Consider the following 24,655-nt stretch of genomic DNA (forward strand, 5'->3'; position numbering starts at 1 on the left):
TTGTATATTAATTTATCAAACATTCATCAATCCATAGTCTTCGTATCGAACTGAGTCACATGCACGGCATCTGAGCTTCGGCGGTGAACTAAACTCGGTTGATGATTGGTTCATGCCTGGGTAGCTGAATCTGAAAGCATATATGCGGAACACAAGTGAATGTTGATCACTTAGTAGGAGCATTCTACACTTGTGGTAAGTGTACGACCCGGACATGTCTTGGTTGTAGATGTGTCGTTTAAGGACCGCTACGACACACTAACCAAGGTCACAAATGATGGTCACATTGAGAATTGATCTAAATCCTGAAGTGATCATGGACATTGGATCATGTTACCGCACTCTTTGACTCATTCGCTAAAAGGCCACTATCATGCTAATCATAGCTTATGTGTCTTGGGAGTTGTGGAACATCTTTCGAGTGGGAAGTGATTTACATATATGGAATCTATCCTTCCTAAAAAAAGTCAAGTGTTCTCTCACCTGAGGGTTGATTCGAGAACCGATAGATTACGCGCACTTTTGAAGTTTATACGTTCGGAAGACTCTTTCGCTGGGGAAGCAACAATGCTTCGGGGTTATAGGTGTTAAGAAAAGTATAATGGAATAATTGACTTTTCTCGACACGAGATGAACCTAGAGGATCTTGATCACGAACTGACTATATCAATGGACACTCGTCATGATGAGTAAATATAATTCTAGCACCAAGGAGGATTCAGTCTTAGCTTGCAAGGTCGAGTCTGACCAAGATTAGACAATCGATGTAGAAAAGAGAAATGACTTTTCATCGGATTTTTTAAGCTTCTAATACTAGGTCCATAGTCCCCGATTCGGCTCTGTTAAAGCGGATAAGAACTTTCGAATAATAATGTTTTCATTATTATATTCTCACAAGCTGACGTTGTAATTGACGACATCAATTATGAACAAGCATTAACCAATTATTGAATTCATGATGAAATTCTGGGTCTTGACATGAATAATCCTCATAAACCATATCCAATAAAGCGATATTTACCGCTCGAGGAATATCCGTTGGATCGGATGCGCAAGAATTATCTTTTGATATCAATTTATTTATCAAATTAGGGGCTAAGTGCCTGAGATCGAAGTCCTTTTTTTCGGAACTGCAAATATGGGTATTTGCATAGTTCAACAATTATTTATGTTAGTATTAATCATTTGTTGTTTGATCAAGTAAATAATTAATCAATTACTTATTTGTTCATTGTTGGACCAAGTAAATAAATAATTAATTGGGTTTTAAGCAATTGGGCCTTGCACAAAAATGAGGTGCACGAATTTTGAGGATTCCGGCACAAGATTTGCGCAAATCCCTCCTTGGCCGTGTGCAAAAATTCGTCCATGCTTTTATTGGTAGGCTAAGAGAGAAAGTAGTATTCATGAGATATTGTCCTTTATTCACTCTCATGAATATTAGGAGAGAATAATATTTAAAATGAAATAAGATATTTCCTTTATTCTCTCATAATTAAATATTCTCTATTTAAACAGAAAATAAAATCTCATAGATATTGATCTGATGGCTAAGAGAGAAAGTATGATTCATGAGATGAGATCCAAGGGCTAAGCTTTGATTCACTAGTGTGAATACAATAAAAGGAAATAATATATTTTGGAAACTACCAAAAATATATCATTTCCACTACTATAAATAGGGGTTCATGAGAAGGCAATATTGAGACTTTTGTGCTTCAAAAAATTCGACCAACAGAGTCTTTCCCTCTCTCTCTCAGCCGACTCCCTCTCTCCCCCTCTTGGAACTCCGTGATTCCAATCCCATAAAATGGTACAATCTAAACACCTCATTGTAGATTGTAGTAAGTTAAAGATTGTGTCCACTCATCTTTCTTATTCGTCTCGGAGATTACGTCTCGAAAGATTACGGTGTTATCACTGAAGCTTGAAGATAGTCTTTTAAGACTGAAGACGGAGGAGTCAAAGCTTGAAGATTCAGTACCTAATCCGAATCATGCAAATATTACTTAATCTCTGGACCTTGCTCTTATTGGTTGCATGACATTTCTTTCATGAATAATTAACAAGTAAATCTAGATCTTGTTAGATAACCATAATATTAATTAGCTCTTGTCAGTGTAATTAATTAATTCCGCAACTAATATGGTTATCAAGGTGCTATCATCACCAACAACTACGTTGCTGACTATAGTATCTTGACTTGGATCAAGCAGGTAGAGATCATCTTGCAGGTTTCCCTTGCCAATCGTCTTCAAAGTCCGAATGTCCTGTATGATGAAACAAGAATCGGTGAATGTAACCTTGACATTGGAATTTTTGGTTAAAGCACTAACAGATAAAAGGTTGAACTTAATCTTAGGAACAAAAAAGACATTTTTCAGTATAAGAAGAGGACTGATTCTAATGTCGCCACTGTTGCAATATTTTTATAACTAGCATGCAAGCGGACGTATCGAACAAGTAATAGTGTTACGTAAGTAACAGATATCGATCCCACAGAGACTAGTTACTATAGCGACGTTGAAAAACCTATAGCAATTAATTTCACGGAATTAAAATTGGTGGTGCGAGAATTGACTCCAATTAAACTAATAAAAACTATAACGGAAATTAAACACAGAACTTTGAATAAGAGAAAATGGGGGTTACGACTTCACCGGAAAATTAAGACTCGGGGGTTTCAGGTTCGAACAACTTGAACTACTCTATTCACGCTAATCTCACTCTCCCTATGATATTACTAGCCTCTCTCGAGTGATCTAGCAACCTACGTAATTAACGGATTATGTATATTCTCGGCCTCTAATCCTATTAAAACAATTACGAGCAATAAACGCGAGAATTCAAACAATTACATTAAGCTTAAGCCGTCTAAAAACCTAAGAAAAAAACGAAGTATGAATTACGAGCTTGAGTTTTTGCTCTCTCTCGAGTGATGAAAACTCATAAAAACAATCCTAGAGATGACCAATCTAAAGAACGCATTAAGACCACATTCACACAAGCATGAATAATTAAGTAAATCAAAGCATAATCTAACCCTAATGAAACCCCCTAACTCAATTCACTCCGGCTACATCGCAACCCCGCTAAAGACTTAGCCTCTAACGGAATTCATATTCATAAGCATGGTAATCAAGACGAGAATCAACATAACCATAAATAAGAGAAGCAATAGGGAATTCATGAACGGGAAGAATGAAACTATTAATTAACGAGAATTAGAGTAATAGAGAATAAGGGAAAGAAAGAAAAACTATTAAAAACGGGAGTTCATGGTTGCTTGTTCGTCGGATCTTCGACTCAACTTTGCTCCCAAACAAAAGCTCTCAAAGAAAAGTGCAAAGTAGAAAAAACAAGTCGAAGAATAAAGAATTTAGGTTACAAAGGTATTTTTAACTCTGAATGTGTCTTTTTTCGGAGTCATCTCAGCCTTCCAATTAAATCCTAGGGTCAAAATCTTCAGAAAAATGTTAATTTCTTATTCCAGCAAATCGGAGGCGCGCGGCGCGCGGTGGTCGATGCGCGGCGCGCGGACAAGACTTCGGCTTACGCACGCTCCGTGCATAAGACTCTGTGAGTTCTCTCGGTTTGTCTTTGTAGTATGCGCAACGCACGCAAAGAAACACGCGGTGCGCGGTCTCGACGTCTGTCTTCCTGCGGCGCGCGAGGTGGTGCGCGCGGCGCGCGGAGTCGCAGATTTTTTTTACTATTTCTTTTTTACTCCTTTTGACCGTTTTGTCTCCAAATCACGTCTTTTTTTCCATGAAATTGATTGTAGACACTCTATTGCTCCTTTGAACCTGAAACTAATTAAAAACATACTAAAAACTATTAAAATACTCGAGAACTCGTCGGTTTTTGGTCTGAGAAATAGAAGTTTTACGCGTGATTAATGCACCTATCAGCTACATTGGTGAACATGAATGACAGAGTGAATTTGTCAGGTTACTGTAGAATTTACAAGAGGCCTCAAAGTGCTAAACAAGGATTTGTAAATACAAATATGTAGAGAAGCCCCAGAGTCTAGTATCCATTGACTATGCAATATAACCAAATCATCATAATTTTTAATAGAACAACAAGCACATGAGTCGTATGAAGCTAGGTTGATTTCAGTCTTTGATGCTGCACCTGAGCTTGCTGACTCGTGAGCTTGTTCGAGATGAGGTTGATCAGCCGGTGACATTGTGCGTCATAAAGACTGTTGATTGTTTCCAGCTGATCATCCTGAACGTGCTCCGCCGCATGTGCTTAGCCTTTGACTCGCTGATTGTATCCTGGCAGATAGCCATGGATCTTGAAGCATTTGTCGATTGTGTGGCCAAGGATCTTACAGTGATTGCAGTAGGGCCTATTCTTCTTGGTTGGCTTCCTTTGAGCGCTTTCTTCTTTAGTCACCATGGCCTTAGATCTGCTCCGATGGATTTCTTCTTTTCCTCTTGCGACACAAGCGCGTACACCTTGTTGTTGGAAGATATCGGATCCATGAGAAGTAATTGTCCTCTCGTAGTGGTGAAGGACTCATTCAGCCCCATGAGAAATGCCATGACATGCTCAGATTTGAGGAAGGACATCGTTGCCTTAGTAGCTCCACAGGAACAGCCTTTGCAGGTGCAATTAGGGCGAAAATCACTCAATTGCTCCCGAAGCCCCCCTGAGTTTGGTGTAGTACGCTGTCATAGACATTTGATCTTGAGCCAAATTTGACAATTCTCGGCGGAGTTGAAAGATCCTTGATCCATTGCTCTACTTGAAGCGCTCTTCAAGTTCTTTCCAGATCTCACTTGTTGTGTGCTTCCCATAGACGATGCTTGAGCAGATTTCCTTCGTGACCGAATTGAGGATCCAAGAGATAACGACAATGTTATTCTTGTTCCAAGAATTGAGAAGAAGAAGATTTGATTCATCAGGTTTCTTGTTTGAACCGTCAAGAAAACCTAATTTACTCTTCACAGAGATCGCAATTAGAATGGATCGACTCCAAGACGAGTAGTAATCTCCGTTGAGAAGTTAAGACACCAATATCGCTCCCGGGTTGTCAAAATGATGCAAGAAGTATGGACTGGTTGGATCGTCGATTGGAGATTTCAACGATTCGATTTGCGAAGCCATTTTTCGTGCAACCTTGAGCGCTTTCTCTTGCGATTCCTTGGCGACGAGGATCACGAGAGGAAGGAAAAGATTTGTGAATTACTGAAACTCGAAATTGAGGTGAAAAATTGCGGAATAATTATGCTCTGATACCATATTACTTTCAAGAAACAGAAGAAAGAAGATTCTCAATCGAGAGAATTGAATGAATTGTATTGAATGAACATAATGAAGATACAATCATACTTAACACTGATTAGCTCAACTAACAAACTGAGAAACCGGGAAAGAGAGAAAGAAATAAAAGCTGACTCAGTAGCTGATTAAGCAAGACACAAGAGAATAAAACAACTGAAGAAACTAGTGTCGTATTAATATATTATCACCGATTATCGTAAACATATATTATTTTATGGGTTAAGAGAGTGAGTGACGAGGTGGCATTGTTTTTTTTTTTAAACAATGAATTGGCATTAATCTTTGAAATATTATCATCGAATATTGTAAACCTATATTATTTTATTGGTGGAAACTGAGAGAGTTTTGGGAGTGATGAATGGACATTAACCTCATTTCCATACTTTAATATAATGAATTGAGTAGTTGGTGAGATATGGATCAGAGAATAGAGAGCCAAACTCTTGGACATATCTTAATCGTAGTGGCCTAATAGGCTGTGAAACAGAGAAGATAACAGAAATAAATAATTTTTGGGGACCATCTGATATTTCTGACCATTTTGAATCTACAAATGTTATATTTTGTTTCCCATTTTTTCCAATTCGCAGTAAAAGATTTTGGTGCCACTGCCAATGTATGGCATGTTCCCCATATTGGTGCCATTAACAGCCTTGTCTTAATTCTTTTTTTTTTTTTTTTGGTATAGTGGCAAAAAATAATAATAATAATAATAATTGTAGTGATATGACAGTGTTTTATGCTTTTTCAAATATTATTTTTATATGGATATTTATTTATTTCATTTGGATTTTAGTGTATTTTATATTGCACACGTAAATTCGAAATAATAGAGTAGCAAAATATATCTTAAAAGGTGTTATTATTCCTAGGTCAAAATTTTGCATTACCACGGCTGTGTGGTCTTACTATTATTTATAATTTATTATACTTTGTTATAACGTCATTTTTTTTTTTTATTGTCGAGAAACAACATTCTCATTAAAACTGATAAAAAAAAAGCCTAAAAATAATAGATTGGACTAATGAGATCAAATCCAAGCACAGAGACAGAAAAGTAAAAAATAACACATTTATACCTGTGTTTTAGTGAAATGTCGGGTTTAACCCTCGGTTTTAAAAAATGTCGAGTTCATAGACTCTGTTTAACTAAAATGACGAAATTATACCATATGTTTAACTAAAATGACGAAATTATACCATGAAATAGACAACAGTGTCACGAATATTATTTTTATTGACTTTTCATTGACGTTGACTATAATATTTATATATAAACACCAATTATCATTATTCATTCGCGTCATATATGTAATTTATTTAAAAACTAAAAAATAAACAACAGTCTCTTAATCGCGAAGAACACATAAAGAGGCAAATGGGTAAACATTGATAGATGATAATCATCAAAATCGCATATTCGTACAGAGAATCTAGGATTTAGAGTTACAATTCGAACACGGAATGAAGTCATTTCTTAGGAGGTATGAGTTTTGTTATTTAATTTCAATTTAAGACTATTTTTATTTCAAAATTGAGAATTTGGAAGTTAGGATACTGATATAGATTTGATTCGGTTTTTCTTATATAAGAGTTAATATCAATGAAAGAGAGATTTGTGACACTGTTATTCATTTCAGGGTATAATTTCGTCATCTTAGTTAAACAGAGGGTATAATTTCGTTATTTTAGTTAAACAGAGGGTATGAACTCGACATTTTTTAAAACCGAGGGTTAAACTCGACATCTCACTAAAACGCAGGGTATAAATGTGTTATTTTCCCGACAGAAAATGACAAGCCATGCCTACAAGGTCGTTACCCGAACAAAGAGCGAAGTCGTGACTTAAGAAGTGTCAAGTTTTTAGTGCCATGCTTTTGTTAGGAATAATATTGCCCACTTGAAGATAATGAATAAATGATTACTAAATTCGATAATAAGATTACTTTATTAGCATTATATGATTAGTGGATTGAGTTCTACACAATTAGAATCAATAACAACTATCTTCCATAGCCTCCGTATTAAACTGAGTCATGTGCCGGGCACCTGAGTTCGGGCGGTGAGCTAAAACGAGGTCGATGACTTATATACGCCTGGAAAGCTATATCTAAAGTCATATATGTGGAACACGTAGGTGAAGGCTGATCACTATGTGGGAGCATTCCACACTTGTGGTAAGTGTACGACTTGGACAGGTCTTGGTTGTAGATGTGTCGTTTAAGGACCGTTACGACACACTAACCGAGGCCACTATGATGGTCACAGTGAGACTTGATCTAAATCCTGAAGTGATCATGGACACTGGGTTATGTTACTGAGCTCTTTGACTCATTCGCTAAAAGGCTATTCATGCTAATCACAGCTTATGTCTTGGGAGTCTCTCAGAGCATGATTCGAGTGGGAAGTGATTTACAGATACGGAATCCAGCCTTCCTGAAAGAAGGTTAATGTTCACTCACCTAATGGTTGATTCCAGAACCGATAGATTGCTAGCACTTTTGAAGTAAGTAACGTTCGAAAGAATCTTTCGCTGGGGAAGCAACAATGCTTAGGGCTGATATGTATCAAGAGAAGTATAACGGATAAATTGACTTCTCTTGACACGGGTTGAACCTGGAGGATCTTGATCACGAACTGACTATATCAGTGGACACTCGTCACGATGAGTAAATATAATTCTAGTATAAAGGAGAGTTCAGTCTTGGCTTACAAGGTGGAGTATTTGACCAAGATTAGACGAATCGATGGAAAAAGAGAAAGGACTATTTCGTCTTTTTCATCGGATATGTTAAGCTTCTATTACTAGGTCCATAGTCCCTGATTCGGCTCTGATAAATGCGGATAAGAACTTTCGTATAATAATGTTTATCATTATTAATCTCACTTGCTGTAATTGTGATTGACAGCATTAATTCTGGAAAACGGGTATTCGCAGAATTAAATAAATATTTATGGTAGAATTGTTTATTTATTGTTTGATCAAGTAAATAAACAATTATTAATTATTTGTTTATTGTCGGACCAAGTAAATAAATAATTAATTGGGTTTTAAGCAATTGAGCCTTGCACAAAATGTGAAAATCGGATTTGGGAATTTTGGCATGAGAGTTGCGCAAATCCCCTTGGTCGTGTGCCTAAAAACCGATTTTTATAATATTGGTATTTACCAATATTTTCTCTTTAGTTGTTTAAATAAAGGAGAGAGAATAATATAAGATATTGTCCTATATTTTCTCCTTATTTAAAGGAAAGTATTTAGGAGAATATATGAGAATATATTTAAAGGGAAATAATATATTCTCCTATATTCTCTCACTAAATAAAATATTCTCTATTTAAATAGAGAATAATATCCCATAGATATTGATCTGATGGATGAGAGAAAAAGTAGGATTCACTTGTTGAGATCCAATGACCTAGATTTAATCCACTAGTGTGAACACAATAAAAAGGAAATAAAATATTTTGAAAGATTCCATGAATATCTCATTTTTACTACTATAAATAGGGGTTCATGCGAAGGCAAAAAATTAAACAATTTTTGAGAAAAATTTCGTGCTCTCTAGCCTACCTTGGCCGTGCACTTCTGCCTCTCCCTCCCCTCGAAAATTCGTTTCCATTCTTAGTAAAATAAGAGAGAGAGATCTCGAAACACCTAGTTTCGTGATCTAGTGAGATAAAGACTGTGCCCACTCATCTTTCTTATTCGTCTCGGAGATTACGTTTCGGAAGACTAAGGTGTCATCCTCGAGTCCTTCATCAAGACGACGCAAGGAGTACGCGATTGGTTTAGGAGCGTTCTGTAGCTGAACCGAAAATCAATGTAAGTATTCGTTTTTCGCTCAAATCGGTTGCTTGATAAATATGCTCTCGTGAATTAAATTAATTAAACATAACTAGATATTGTTAGTTAGAACCATAATTTAATTAGCTTATGATCAGCGTAATTAATTATTTTTCCGCATTAATATGGTTATATGGTGGAATCATCTCAAACGAGTCGCATCAGAACGATTGTTTGTGTCTGATACGCGTTCGATTCCCCAACAAGTGGTATCAGAGCTAGATGTTATGATTAATTAATCGATTCGTTCTAGTAATTAATTTAAATATGGTTTGAATGAAATTATATTTGGATGTGAATTTTATGCAATTCAATATATGATATGTGGATTGTGATTCGTGGTTTGATCGTATAATATTTGATTCTCGCTTTTCTAGATTTTTTGTAAACCCGAAATTCAGAGGGTATATGTTTTATGTAATAATTATTATTGTTGTTATAATCCGATGGTGCGACGTTCTTGATCACGACGATCGGCGAGAGACAGACACACAACGAATAAGCATGACGGACAAAGAAAGCCTCCACAACTACGCCACAAGAAAACTTGTCACAAAATTTTGTGACAAGTTTCGGCCGTCCTCTTTATGCCGGGCCGCGCCCTCGTGGCGGCGGCGGTCCGATGCAGCCTCCAAGTCTAATCTTGACCTAGGTCAAGATTAGAGGATTCGTCCGGGCCTCAGCCCGGAAACCCTAGTGGGCCCACGGGCCCACTCATAATTTTTTTTTTTACCGAAAATCAATGTAAGTATTCGTTTTTCGCTCAAATCGGTTGCTTGATAAATATGCTCTCGTGAATTAAATTAATTAAACATAACTAGATCTTGTTAGTTGTAACCATAATTTAATTAGCTTATGATCAGCGTAATTAATTATTTTTCCGCATTAATATGATTATATGGTGGAATCATCTCAAACGAGTCGCATCAGAACGATTGTTCGTGTCTGATACGCGCTTGATTCCCCAACAAGTTTCACTTAGCGCATAATGCGAAAACGCCAAGCTATTCCTTGCTCCCGATGCCACACCTTCGACCGTGTGAAGACGCTTCCTGAACACCATACATTGCATGGCATTCAACACCATCAGCCTCACGCCCAAAGACGAGTTAATTGAGTTAAGTTGAAGTAATTGCTTCTAATAGCTAAATTTTTTTTATTTTTTTTTATACAAAAATAGCGTATTTACAATTTTTATTGCAAAAATAGCAATTTCTAGGTTGAAACAACTAATTTTCTTGATTTTTCTTTATATTTACAATTTATTTTAAAATTTTGTTTACTTTTTGGGTCATATTTATTGTTTACAATTTCATTTATTGAAATGACTTGTTTACCATTTGAAAAAACGCTATTTTTAACAAGATTTAAAATAGCCGCTATTTTCAAATTTATATTGTGCCCTAAAATCTTTATGTTCGTAATATTTCCTAGATAGATCTAGTGAGCCATATGATATTGGAGTTCCTACTAATCCAATGCCCTTTTTATTGTTCAGACATCTGTTCAACTCCATTTGTACTGATTAATATTTGAGCCTTGAAAACCACCGTCAAACAAAATTCGCGATACATTGAGGCATAGTCCTTTCCTCTCTAGATTTCCCTTCGTGGGTGTTTGGAGTTTTAGGTATCTTTTGTTTTGGGCCACCAATCTCAGCACCAATTCGAGCAATTTTTTGTGGGTTTTTAGGGAAACACCAAGAGAACATAAAGGAGTGAGAATGAAGATTAGTGAGGGAGGGAAACACATACGAGAGTGAGCGATTTTTTCTAAGAACAGGGGGGAAACACCTGGGTTTTGTGGGTTTCTGAGAGAAAATGAAAATATGATTATGGAGAACCAAGAACCTGAAAATGAGGACGTCAACTCTACAGCCTCCATTTTGGCATGTAGACCATATGGTTCCAATGTCGCTATGAAAAATTGAGAAGATTTTGCTTCAGATGTGGGACAATAGGTCATGAAGAGGAGGATTGTCCATGCTTTAGCTGGGCCATGGTGAAGGCATAGCATTCCCCGAAAGTCTGGATGTATGACGGCAGAACGCACTCGTAGTCGGGGCTGAAATCATGCTTTCATGGAAAAGAATTAGAGGTGGGCAAGTGTCCCAAAGCCAACGCTACTGGTCTCGGCATAATCAGCACATAACAAGAAAAGACGATAACTCCGACGCCGCGACCCTGAAGAGGGTGGCAGAGAAACCTATGCCATGCGTTGGGACTAATGCTAAATAGAAAAAATGAGTGGGGCCCATGTCAGCCCGGAATCAACCAGAGGCACATCGCAACGTTGGGCTCTTCTGATTTCCTGAATCATATGCGCGTCGAGCATCGTCAGGACCTGCAGAAAGAAAAAGCCACAATGTTGTATGAGGTAGCTGTGAAGGAGGCACCATGCACTCTGAAAAATGTGGTGCTCCCAAATCCTATATCCACGTTGGAGGTCTCTAGGGTAACTATTGTTAAAAGAGATAGGCTAACCCATTCCGAGCCTTCCCAACTTTTGGCCTAACCCAGCTTTAATGAGAAGCCAATGGGTCAAGGCAATTCATCTGGGCCAACACCACCAATCTTTCTTCTGAAGGCTCAGACACCACCAAAGTTCAACTTGGGCCGAACAAGTGCAAGAAAAGGAAATATCAAATAAGTCTAGAAAGCAAATAGAGCCACCAAAAGGGATTATATTCTATTAAGGAGATCCTAGACGGTCTAATAGAAGGGGGTCCAAGCTCAGGCTAGCAAGGAGGACTTTACACTAGCAAAAAATTTGGTGATGGATTTTTCTCCAGTAGCATTGTCGAATACCAACAAGGTGTCTAAGAGGCAGATCAAGACATAGAAAAGATTGGCTCATAATCTGATTGGGCCCGTTCGTCGATAGCGACATGTCGGCCAACAAGGAGTTTCTGATTTCTTCTAAATCCAAGGGCAAGGATGCGGCCCATAACAACTCCCCACTATCTTTATGTTAGTTTTATCCTAGACTTGTCGCGGTCTCAGGCGAGATGTGTCAGTGGAGGCCCTACAAGGTTTGATTCAGAGTATGAATCTGAATGTCATATTGTTGTTGGACACTAAAGTAAATGGTGTTTATATGGATAATTTACGTAGTTGGTTGGGGTATTACGGGGGGTGTCTCACTGGCGGCGGATGGAAGGTTGGGAGGCACGTGTGGTTCCGTAGAAGGGTGGACATTAGCATTTGGCGGGCTGATAAACACCTTATGGCCACGCGAAGATTTTAGAAGAGGGTGAAAAATCGGACTGGTACCTTTATGGAATCTATGGTCCCACCGAATACAATCTCAAACAAGATTTACGGCTGGAGTTGGAGAGTAAGGTGGTTTGGAGGCCCGTGCGTGGTTTTAGGGGATTTAAATATTATCCTCGATAAGCAAGACAAGATAGATGGACGATTGGTCTCATGGCAAGATGACACAATACTTCGAGATTTCCTTCAGAGCTCGGGTGGCATTGACCTATCCACTCGAGGAGCGGCGTACACTTTGTCTAACTGGGAATGACCGAGCCATCACATTCGAGTCTGTCATGACCGCAACATCGTGAGTCAGGATTAGTTCATTTCCTTCCCTATGGTCGGGTTCCATAACTTGCTAGTTCAATATTCAGATCATGGGCCGTTATTACGCATGTTTGAAGAATGACTACACCATCCGTTCAGATATTTGGAAGCCTGGGCAACCAAAGAAACATGCCGAGATCTTGTCCATCATACCTAGAATCTGGGGATAGGGGTAGTTGTGCCTTCATCCTTCATTGTAACCTACGTAACATAGGTTGTGAATTACAAGATACCCTCAAGATCCGACATGCCCAAATCCAGAGTGAGGTACCTTCAACGTCGAATATAGCCAAGGAGTCGCAAATTCAAGCACATATTGAATACCTTGAGGTAGTATTGAGCAATATATGGCACCAAAAATCAAGGGAGTTAAGCAGCATGATAGATGATAGCAATATCAAGTTCCACACTTCTTCGATCATTCGGCGGAAGCGTAATCACCTTAGTGCTATCCAAGACGAACATGGTGGCTGGATCAAGTTCTTGGCATGTATCGCATCATTCACTAATGACAATTTTTGGGCTCTTTATACCGTAAGAGATATAGGGAAACCAAATGGGCTATTAGAATTGATCGGTGTAAATGTCACATATTTGGAAAACAGTGCTCTCACGACAATTCATACTTGGGAGTATATGGAGATGTGTGTTTGGGAGATGTACCCACTAAAAGAACCCGGCCCGGACGGGCTAGAAGGTGTTTTCTTTTGCACAATTTTGGAGAGAATCGAGGACTAGGTGGTTTCTTATACGCAAGATTTCTTCCATCATGGGAGGATGCTAAGGGCGATGCACCACGCACATGTGGTACTTGTTAGATAATTCTTCGAAATTGAAGACTTCGAGGCTTGAATCACGCATAGGAACGCTTTCCTTATAGTATTTCGAGTACCCCAAAGTGTCTTAAGGTTTTTGTACAAGAATACCGCAGGATACGACAATCCTGGTTCGGACTGCACCAAAACAGAGTGAAAATCCGAAAAATAAGCAAGAACTGTGTTTCTGGATTAGTGTTTCGGGAACTGATACGACAATCCTGGTTCGGACTGCACAAACTCACTTTCTCAATCAACAACACACTATTTTGTCTTTTAGTGAACAAATAAAATTGAGCTAATTAAAACACCTATTTAATTTTACTCAATTTCCAACAATCCCCCACTTGTTCAAAAAAGTCAAAATAGAATCCAGAAAAGAAACAAAGAGTGTTAGTACAGATAGGTATCTTTCGATTTGAACTTATCCTTAGTATAAGCAACACAAGACTTTATCGGAAATTAGGTAGCCAGGCTTTGAACCTATTTTCCTTGTGATAAAATCGGTGTTACTCAACACACACCCTTTAGTGTTCTTCGCCTATCTCACACGCTTAGCACCGTTTATGGCCATGTGCTCATCCTGTTTCGTGAATTTTTCATGAGAGAAACTCCAGCTCTCACTTTGGAACGGCACCATCCCGAAATTCACATAGGTGAAGTTCTTACAGTATCTCTGTTATGTATAGATACTTGTCCTCAAGACTGAACTTCATTAAGAGTTAAGAAACTCAACCTCCCGATTGTAACAGTCAACATTATTATATAATGTTATGAATATCCAATTCAATGACTTGTTCGTACCCATTGAACCTATTGTTAGTCATTTCCTAACCTTAGGTTGGGTTGCCATCATTGTCAGATCGCTACTCAAGGAGTTTAAGACCCATACCTCTCGAGGTCGATTTCACCAAATCTCTTGCAAGAGGTTTAGTGAACGGATCAACAATATTAAAGCTTGATCTTACATATGTGAGCGAAATGATTCCATCTTTGATCAATTTCCTCACATAGTCATGTCTCAGACTAATATGTCTAGACTTTCCATTATACACTTCACTGTATGCTCTCGCTAAAGTTGATTGACTACAACAATGTATCGACACGGTTGATATATTGTCTTTAGCCAATGGAACTTCTAAAAGAAGATCCCTCAACCATTCAGCCTCTTGACCTGTGGAAGCAAGAGCCACGAACTCTGATTCCATGGTCGAATGAGTGATACAAGTTTGTTTCTTTGATTTCAAAGAAACCGCCCCACCGGCAAGTGTAAACACCCATCCCGTCGTAGATTTGTTATCTCCGACACTCGATATCCAACTTGCGTCAGTATATCCTTCTAGTACGGCAGGAAACTGACCGTATTGAAGTCCAAGATTTTTGGTTTTCAAAAGAAATCCAAAAATTCTCCCAATGGCCTTCCAACGCTCGGCACTTGGATTGCTAGTAAATCTACTCATTTTACTAACGGCGAACGCTATGTCTGGTCAAGTACATAAGACAACCAACCGCACTAGCATATTCCAATTGAGCCACAGCCCTTCCATCATTCTTTTCAAGTTTTACACTTGGATCAAATGGGGTGTTCATTTCTTTGAAATTTAAATGTTTGAACTTATCAAGCACTTTTTCAACATAGTGTGATTGACTAAGTTCATAACCCCCACTGGTTCTACGAACCTTGATACCCAAAATAGTATCAACTTGTCCAAGATCTTTCATTTTGAAAGTGGAAGATAGAAACCTCTTCGTTTCTAATATTCCTTTCATCTCATTGCTAATGATCAACATATCATCAACATAGAGACATAGGAAAATCACAAGGTTACCACGCACCTTTGTGTACAAACACTTGTCACAAACGTTAGGAACAAATCCTTTCGAAAGTATGAATGAGTCAAACTTTTGATGCCATTGTTTGGGTGCTTGTTTTAATCCATATAAGGATTTAACAAGTTTGCAAACCTTTTGTTCATTACCCGGAAGCACATAACCTTCCGGCTGCTCCATGTAAATCTCCTCATCGAGATCTCCATTTAAAAATGCCGTCTTGACATCCATTTGATGAACATTGAGGTTATACAAAGAAGCTAAGGCAAACAACACTCTAATTGTTGTTGTCCTTGCTACTGGTGCATATGTGTCAAAATAATCAATTCCTTCCCGTTGTCGAAATCCTTTGGCTACTAATCTAGCCTTGTAAGTGTGAGTACCATCACTATGGTACTTCTTTCGGAACACCCACTTACACCCAATAGGTCTAGACCCTTTGGGTAGATCGACAATCTCCCAAGTGTGGTTTGACATAATAGAATCCATTTCATCTTGGATAGCATCCTTCCAAAAGGCAGAGTCGCGAAAAGCCACAGCTTCATTATAAGTCTTAGGATCATCTTCAATAAGAAGAATAATAGGAATTTTCCGAGCAAAACTCTCTCTATTTCCTTCTACTAGGTAAAAAGAAATGAGGCGAGAATCTATTTCCTTAGTCTTACGGACTCTTTTGCTTCTCCGAAGTTCGGGTTGTTCTACGACTACCCTAGAAGAACTTTCCTCTCGAGGCATCGAGCCTGCCTGGAGGTCGAGCTCGCCTGGGGTCGAGCTCACCTGGGGTCGAGCTCGCCTAGAGGTCGAACCTGCCTGGAGGTCGAGCTCGCCTGAGGTTCGAGTTCGTCTTGAGGTCGAGCCTTCCTGCTTGTCGAGCTCGCCTGGGGTTTGAGCTCGCCTTGAGGTCGATCCTCCCTGGAGATCGAGCTCGCCTAGTCGAGGTTCTTCATTAGTGGATTTTTGAGATTCTTTTCCCGTTGAGTTAAGATTCTCAAAGAATTCCACATCTCGGGATTCTACTATGACATTAGACTCTAAGTTTAGAAGTCTATATGCATTGCTATTCATAGCATAGCCAATAAAAGCACTTCGTATCCCTCGAGGACCCAACTTGGTCCTTTTAGGATCCATGTTTTTGTAGTAGGCTAGACACCCCCACACTTTGAAATACCCAATATTAGGCTTTCGCCCTTTCCATACCTCGTACGGAGATATTTGGGTTTTCTTTAAAGGAATACGGTTAAAAATGTGACATTTGGAAAGTAAAGCTTCACCCCACAAACTAAAATGTAATTCAGAATGCATTAACATGGCATTTATCATCTCTTGAAGTGTCCTATTTTTACGTTCGGCTAAACCATTTTGTTGTGGTGTTCTAGGTGCGGAACATTCATGAACAATGCCATTTTCTTTACAAAAAGCATTAAAATCACTAGGAAAATATTCACCGCCCCTATCACTTCTAAGGACTTTAATATTAATTCCTAATTGATTTTCTACTTCAGCCTTATACACCTTAAAAGTATTAAAAGCATCATCTTTATGTTTCAAAAGATACACATATGTAAATCTAGAGCAATCATCAATAAAGGTAATAAAATACCTATTTCCCCAACGGGTTAACATGCTATTAAATTCACATATATCAGAGTGTATAAGAACTAACACCTTAGAATTTCTCTCTACACTATAAAACGGTTTCTTTATCATTTTAGATTTCACATTTATCTAATTTATCAGATTTGCACGAAATTAAACCACATTTAATTAATATTTTCATATTGCTAAAACCAATATGTGCTAATCTACTATGCCATAAAGAAACGGAATCAACCATATAAGCAGAAGGAGAAATTTCATTAATAGCATTGTTAACGATACACAGTTTGACCATCCCTTCACTGGAATAGCCTTTGCCAACAAATACACCATTACGGGTCAAGATAAGCTTGCCCGACTCATACACAGATTTGATCCCCGGTTTGCCTAGGAGATCGCCACTAACTAGGTTCCTACACATATCCGGAACATGGAGAACATTGGTCAAAGTGACCGTTTTCCCGGAGGTGAAGTTGAGATCCACGTTCCCGATGCCGACAACTTGAGAGCGATGCTCGTTTCCCATCTGAACCACTTGTCCATCGTTGACTTCAGAATAGGTTTTGAAGGCAGCCCTATCATAGGCGACGTGAACGGTAGCACAAGTGTCGTACCACCACCCTTGAACCTTGCCTTTGACCTCCATGAGTTCGCTCAACGTAGCGACTATGTTAGTATCGGTCATAGTGGCGTCGACCTCTTTCACATCCGTCTTGCGGTGTCGACAATCTCGAGCATAGTGACCGGGTTTGCCACACACATAGCAGCCCCCTTTGGACCCCTTGGACCCGGGCTTGTTACCGGACTTGGATTTGCCGGAATGCTTGAATTTCTTCGAGTCCTTTTTGGAACCCGAAATTCCTTCCTTGTCATTCCACTTCCTCTTGCCTTTAGCGCTCACCGCATTGGCCTTGGAAGTACCGGAATCCGTCGTCTTCTCTCTCATCTTCGATTCCTCCTCGATTCGAAGATGTTTATGGATTTGCTCCAGAGAGAAGTTCTCTGTATTGTGAAGAAGTTTCTTCCGATAGCCTTTCCACGAATTGGGCAACTTCGCAATAATTGCACCAACTTGGAAAGACTCCGGAATATCTATCTTCACAGCCCTCAATTTGTTGACTATAACTTGCAATTCATGAACTTGAGCAAGTATAGGCTTGTCATCAAACATCTTGAAATCAAAGTAACTCGAGACAAGGAACTTTTTGGTACCTTCTTCTTCGGCCTTGAACTTGTACTCGAGAGCCTTCCATATCTCGACCGCCGATGGATTGTCGGTGTATAGATCGTAGAGTCGGTCTGACAATGTGTTCAGAATGTGACCCCGGCACAGCAGCTCGTCCTCTTGACGCTTCTTCCGGTCCGCCTTGAGTTCGTCATCATCTTCGTCCGTCGGCTGTGGGATGGGCACCAACGTCGGGTTGAGCACGTAGAAGATCTTCATGGCGGTGAGGAAGAAACGCATCTTGTCCTGCCAGCGGGTGAAATTGGTGCCGTCGAAACGGTCCAACTTGACGAATTCCTGGCTCATCACTTTCAGACTTGAAACAGACGCCTCGGTAGCCATAGCACAAGATACTATAAGATTGTTAGATAATTCTTTGAAATTGAAGACTTCGAGGCTTGAATCACGCATAGGAACGCTTTCCTTATAGTATTTCGAGTACCCCAAAGTGTCTTAAGGTTTTTGTACAAGAATACCGCAGGATACGACAAGCCTGGTTCGGACTGCACCAAGACAGAGTGAAAATCCGAAAATAAGCAAGAACTGTGTTTCTGGATTAGTGTTTCGGGAATTGAGAAAGTTGGTTCGAAAACCTATATTGATTACTGAATCCGAAGTCGGATTATATAAGCAATCGTACCTGTTCGCGAAGAGGTTCGACGAACAAACGCACTGTTTCGGTCGAACTACGGTTATAGTCGCAAACGACACTACCGTTGGCCATACGATAGCTCGTTTCGAAGCGACGTGACCGTTAGTTCGAACGGTAACTAAAAATAACTACTAAATGAGGAGACGCAACCGTCCGCGAGAATCGCCGCGAGAAGCTCGCGAATCGTGTCGTTTCATCTAGAGGTCGATCTCGCCTGGAGGTCGAGCTCACCTGGAGTTCGACCTCGCCCAGTCGAGCATAAATGACTTCGTCACTTCGTCCAGTCGACCTCGCCCAGTCGAGCTGAAATGACTTCGTCACTTCGTCCAGATCGTCACTTTCTCATTCACCTTAGTATTTTGTTCCATGTGGGACTCTTTCCCACACACAAACTCACTTTCTCAATCAACAACACACTATTTTTTCTTTTAGTGAACAAATTAAATTGAGCTAATTAAAACACCTATTTAATTTTACTCAATTTCCAACAATCCCCCACTTGTTCAGAAAAGTCAAGTATTGTGGGCATGGTGTTTAACAACCAAGTATTGTCGTTGAGGTCCTTTCCTTCGATGTTCTCTACATCATTCACCGGCATAGAAGGATATTGTGGGCTATCGAAACCTCATTGACCATAGCAGCTACTACGTTGTGGGAGATGGAACATCCATTGATGCGCATCGAGATGATTGGATTTCGGGAGGTTTTCAACTATTCTAGAAATTCGAAGCTTACATGCAGCAATGAGTGGCTGACTTTTTCATCCCAGGCATTAGGGTTTGGAATAGAGCAGACTAGAAGAGGCTTTCGAGGATGACTCGATGGAGTTGATCTGTGGTGTGGTCTCTCTTTTAAAATCGCGAATGGAGAAGCTCCTCTCGATAGACAGGGCAACCAAAGTTCACTCCGTCAAATCGACGTACAGACGACACATGGGAACTCTATTCAATCCTTAACACCCAAAATGGCAGTTATTGTGGAACTCCAAAATTCGTGACTGAATGAAACTGTTCATGTGCCGCGTACTCAACAACGTTCTACCCACGATGGAACAGCTACACTACATCTTCCCTTCAACCTCCGACATTTGTGCAAGCTGTGGCAGTCCTGGTGAGTCCCAAGTCCACATTTTCTTCTCCTGCTCACTGGCCCTAGACTATGATTTGTTGCGGTAGATGGAAAGACATGGCAAATTGGGCCTCAAATCAACATCACTAAACTCATCAGCAACCTCATGGATGTAATGGAAACAATCTGGTGGAAACATAATCAGCGAGGTCTAAGGGTGTCTAACCCCTCAATTCCGCTGCTCCTCGTCATATCGAAAACGCGTGGCAGAGACACTAGCAGCCCAAAGTGCTCAGCTCAACCCCACCGAGCTTCTTGACCACAATAGCCAAGCTTCGAACTCTAAAATCGAACCGTGGAGCTCTCCACCACCAGAATAGCTCAACGTTAAGATGCATTACTATCTGAAGGCCATACATTCATCGGTGCAAGTATCTGAAACCAATAAGGGGAGCCGGTTTTACTATGGACGAGATCGATGAAGCGGGCTCTATCCTGGAGGCTGATTTGGAGGAGTCCTTGTGGGCACGTGGGATCGTGTCATTTTCGAAGGTGATAACAAGACTAACTTAATAAGGGATTAAGGTGTCCACAATTCCTCTATCAAGTGAATTTTTTTCTTCATATTTTATAAGTAGTTTTTTTTATTTTAGTCAGTTTATGTTTTGTTGGGCGAGCCGATCGCTATGGTCGGGTTCATTATCCATCGAGGAAGCTCCTCCCTCTGTGAGGAGCAAAAAAAAAAAATATTAATATTTGGGCCGATCGATTTAATGGGCTTGGCCATAAAATACAGGCTCCCACACACGTGTCTGTTCCTTAGCCAAACACTTATCTACCTTACTCTAGTACGAAGCAGAGGGGTATTAACGTCAAGGTCTCTAAGACCAGGACACAACTAAGCCAAAATTAAAAAAAGAAAAAGAAAATTCTCGCCTTTAAGAATGGGGTCGAAGGCAACATTATTAAGTTTAATCCCGATATTACCCTCGCGATCCCCGGCTTTCTCATCCGCGTCCCTCTCTCCTCTGCTTCTGGTCCACAGAGTCAACCATCGTCGGAGACCGCTTACACGCCGCGACGGCGCATTCAGAAGGCCACGGGCTAGAGCTCGAAAAAAGATTTCTGAGAACGGCATGTCGTTCGACGTGTCAATGTCGTCGTCGCCGCCGCCGAAGAGCCCTCGCGAGGTGGTCGGCGAAGAAGACGTCGTTTATGATCCCCTAACCGGTAACTAGAGAATATCAAATTCCATGTTTATATTGTTGACCGTGATGAGAAATAGGAATTCTGTATTAATATACGATATTCAATTAAGATCAGAAAAGAAAAATAAAAAATTTGAAGGATCTTCGAATGAGATTCAGGTTCGGCATTATTCAGGAAATTTTTTAGGTCATAATGATAATAATACTCGACCTTTAAAGGTTTGATTGATTCTCAGTCATTTGTGGAACTTATTGGTCCTGGATATGTCAAATTAATTTATATAAGTATGTAAAAACTCTCTCTTTATAGGTTAAGCGTTATTATCTCTCATTTCCAAATGCTAGAATATGCTTGTTCAACACTGGATCAAATGCTCGAATTTCTTTGTCAATGTAGACGGTGAGAGAAACGGCGATACACTTGCGACGGACATGGAAGCAGAGATGTCATCATTGAACAACAGAGCCGCCCCGAGGAAGAGCAAGTATCGAAGGAGTGCAATTAGAATCTTCGGAGTGGATTTGACACCGGATAATATCGCCGTTGCGATGGTGTATTTTGTGCAAGGCGTATTAGGGCTCTCGAGGCTTGCCGTTAGTTTCTATTTGAAAGACGATTTGCATTTGAATCCTGCGGAGGTGTGTATTTCGCTCGAATCTCTGTTCTTTCGTTTATCATCTTAGAATGTTAAAAGACTGATGAGTTGTTCCTGCTTGACTAGACAGCTGTGATAACAGGCTTCTCTGCTCTCCCATGGCTCATTAAACCAGTGTATGGGTTTATTAGGTGAGAGAGAGAGAGAGAGAGAGAGAGAGAGAGTGTTTTTCGTATACAACTAATCTTTTTATGTGTTGAGGATTTTTCCTGTGTTTTCTTGAAGTGATTCGGTCCCACTATTTGGCTATCGGAGAAGGTCGTACTTGATTTTGTCGGGACTTCTCGGCGCACTCTCATGGAGCTTGATGGCTACTGTTGTCGATGGGCAGTACAGTGTGGCTGTCTGTATACTTCTCGGCTCTCTTTCTGTTGCCTTCTCAGACGTCGTAAGTATTTTCTACTCTGAATACGGACATAAGTTTTGATTTCTTTATTTGTCTATAGATATCTCGGTTAGATAACACAATACCGTATGATTATGTATTTTTATTTTCAATTTTTGAGTCATCAAAGACCTGCAAACCGGTGCTAGATAGCGCAATGATTAAACAAAAGTTGCCAAACTTCTAATTAAGTTTCACTTTAATTTGTCTTGTTATGTTGAAATGAGTAATGTCTCGACTCCTAATTATATTTCGTCTTTCGAGGGTTTTGTCTGTTTCAATAAAATCATCAAGAAGTTTGGTGTAGGTTGTAGATTCCATGGTTGTAGAGAGAGCTCGTGGCGAATCACAGAGCGTGTCGGGATCGCTCCAGTCCTTATGTTGGGGATCCTCGGCCTTCGGTGGAATCGTGAGCTCTTACTTCAGTGGCTCCCTAGTCGATGCTTACGGTGTAAGGTATCTCTCTCACACCCCCGATTCTTGTACTTTAGTGTGAATCAGTAGTAAATTTGTATATAGATTTTTAGGGTGGGTCATTAGGGTACTATCGGGATAAATCAATACCTCTTTCGATTGTGATGCGTCAGGTTTGTTTTTGGCGTCACGGCATTGCTACCGTTACTGACGTCAGTGGTCGCCGTTCTTGTAACCGAGCAACGATCGAAGGGTCAAAGCCCTAACTCGCCCAGCCCGAGCTTTCTACAAGACTCGAAACAGAATGTGATTCAGTTGTGGAAAACTGTCAAGCAGCCCAATGTACTTCTTCCCACAATATTTCTTTTCCTTTGGCAGGCAACGCCTCAGTCGGACTCTGCTATGTTTTTCTTCACGTACGACCTTTTTTTTTTTTTTTTTTTTAAATTCCATTATCATATTATTTTTCAAAAATAAGAATACCGAGATGATATCATTTTTTCCAGGACGAACAAACTTGGTTTCACCCCTGAGTTTCTAGGACGGGTCAAACTCGTTACCTCAGTGGCTTCGTTGCTTGGCGTTGGAATTTACAACGGGTTTCTAAAAAAAGTTCCGTTGAAGAATATATTTCTTGCTACCACGATATTTGGTTCAGCCCTGGGGATGACTCAAGTCTTCCTTGTTACGGGACTAAACCGTGAGTTTGGTATAAGTGACGAGTGGTTCGCAATTGGTGATTCTTTGATCCTCACAGTTCTTGGTCAGGTACGCTTCAATGATTCATATTTCCTTTTAATTATGTGTAATTTTGGTACCCTGAAAATCGGATGGAAATCAATTAAGAATCCCATGTATTTTCTGAGTGTTGTTTGGATTGAGGAAAGTAACTGGTATTGGGACTTTATTTTCTTTCAAAAAATGTGTGCAAAGTGAAAATCCAAGCAAAATTGCACACGAGGGAGGGGATTTCGGTTTTATCATATGCCATACCCGTGACTTTCTCTTCTCACACTTCTTATACTTTAAAAGCACAGTAAAAAAATTGATTTTCCCTCGCAATATCCTTCAAATTTTGGTTTTCCATCATAAATCTGGGTTCCAAACATAGCCTAAGAATCTAGGATCTTAATTTCCTTGGGAAAGTGTGGAAAATGAAAAATCCAAGCAAATTTGAACGGTTTTGGATTTTGGTTTTCGTATGTGCCACACGCTTGATTCTCTCCTCTCAAAGTTTTCTAATACGATCTTTTGACCTACATTTTCCATCCTAAAAATTTAGATTTCAAACACAGACAATGTGTCGAAGATAAATACGAATAACGAGTTTTGTGTGACAGGCTTCGTTTATGCCGGTCCTGGTATTGGCGGCGAAACTATGCCCGGAAGGAATGGAAGCGACACTGTTTGCGACGCTGATGTCGATATCGAACGGAGGAAGTGTTTTTGGGGGACTCATGGGAGCGGGTCTCACCCAACTCTTCGGCATAACCAAAGACTCATTCGACAACTTGGCATTTCTGATAATTCTCTGCAATCTCACCTCGCTCTTGCCTCTTCCGCTGCTCCGCCTTCTTCCGGACGACAAACCCGATGTCGAGTCCGAGGATAGCCAGGACATAGAGATGAAGTCAAACTGATACCTTTTTTTTTTTTTTATTTATTTACAAAAATCTGATGGACAAAGCCAGTTAGATAAGATAAAGGAAAAGAGCATTGTATATATTACCACGGTGGACCAGAGTAATTTTTGGATCTTTTACATCTTGATATGGCAGGAATTTCTTCTTAATTTTATTGAAGTGACGTACGTAAATATTCTGTTTTAAATAATGATAAAAGTATTCTTTTACCTTTTTATACATGTCTTTTTGTGTTTGTAAGTTTGAAGGGGGAGTTTTGTCATTTTCTTCATCAATAGGGTTGTTCAAATGGGGATTAGAAGATGAAGTTTTGAGACATCAAAACATTCTTGACTCGTCAACGAAGGGGAGTAATGACACATGTTCGTCTTAATTTTGTTGTAGATAGTGATCATGATCAGTTCATATTCTTAGTTTGGTTTTTGTACTTGCTGACA

General features: G+C 39.7%; 1 protein-coding gene across 1 annotated transcript; it reads left to right on the plus strand.

Annotated features, from left to right (window-relative positions):
- The first annotated feature begins 20,782 nt into the window (after window positions 1-20,782).
- On the plus strand, window positions 20,783-24,391 carry LOC149393141 (Major facilitator superfamily protein). The gene is made up of 8 exons (XM_089616324.1): window positions 20,783-21,142; window positions 21,518-21,759; window positions 21,843-21,907; window positions 22,002-22,164; window positions 22,469-22,617; window positions 22,749-22,991; window positions 23,082-23,343; window positions 23,916-24,391. Exons 1-8 carry the CDS (start codon window positions 20,857-20,859, stop codon window positions 24,213-24,215), a joined length of 1,710 nt encoding a protein of 569 aa, XP_089472450.1. The 5' UTR covers window positions 20,783-20,856; the 3' UTR covers window positions 24,216-24,391.
- Window positions 24,392-24,655: the final 264 nt, after the last annotated feature.

The sequence above is a fragment of the Urtica dioica genome, chromosome 6 (genome assembly GCF_054948205.1).
Source record: "Urtica dioica subsp. dioica isolate 48M chromosome 6, U.dioica_male_clone48M_v1_H2, whole genome shotgun sequence".
NCBI lineage: Eukaryota > Viridiplantae > Streptophyta > Magnoliopsida > Rosales > Urticaceae > Urtica > Urtica dioica.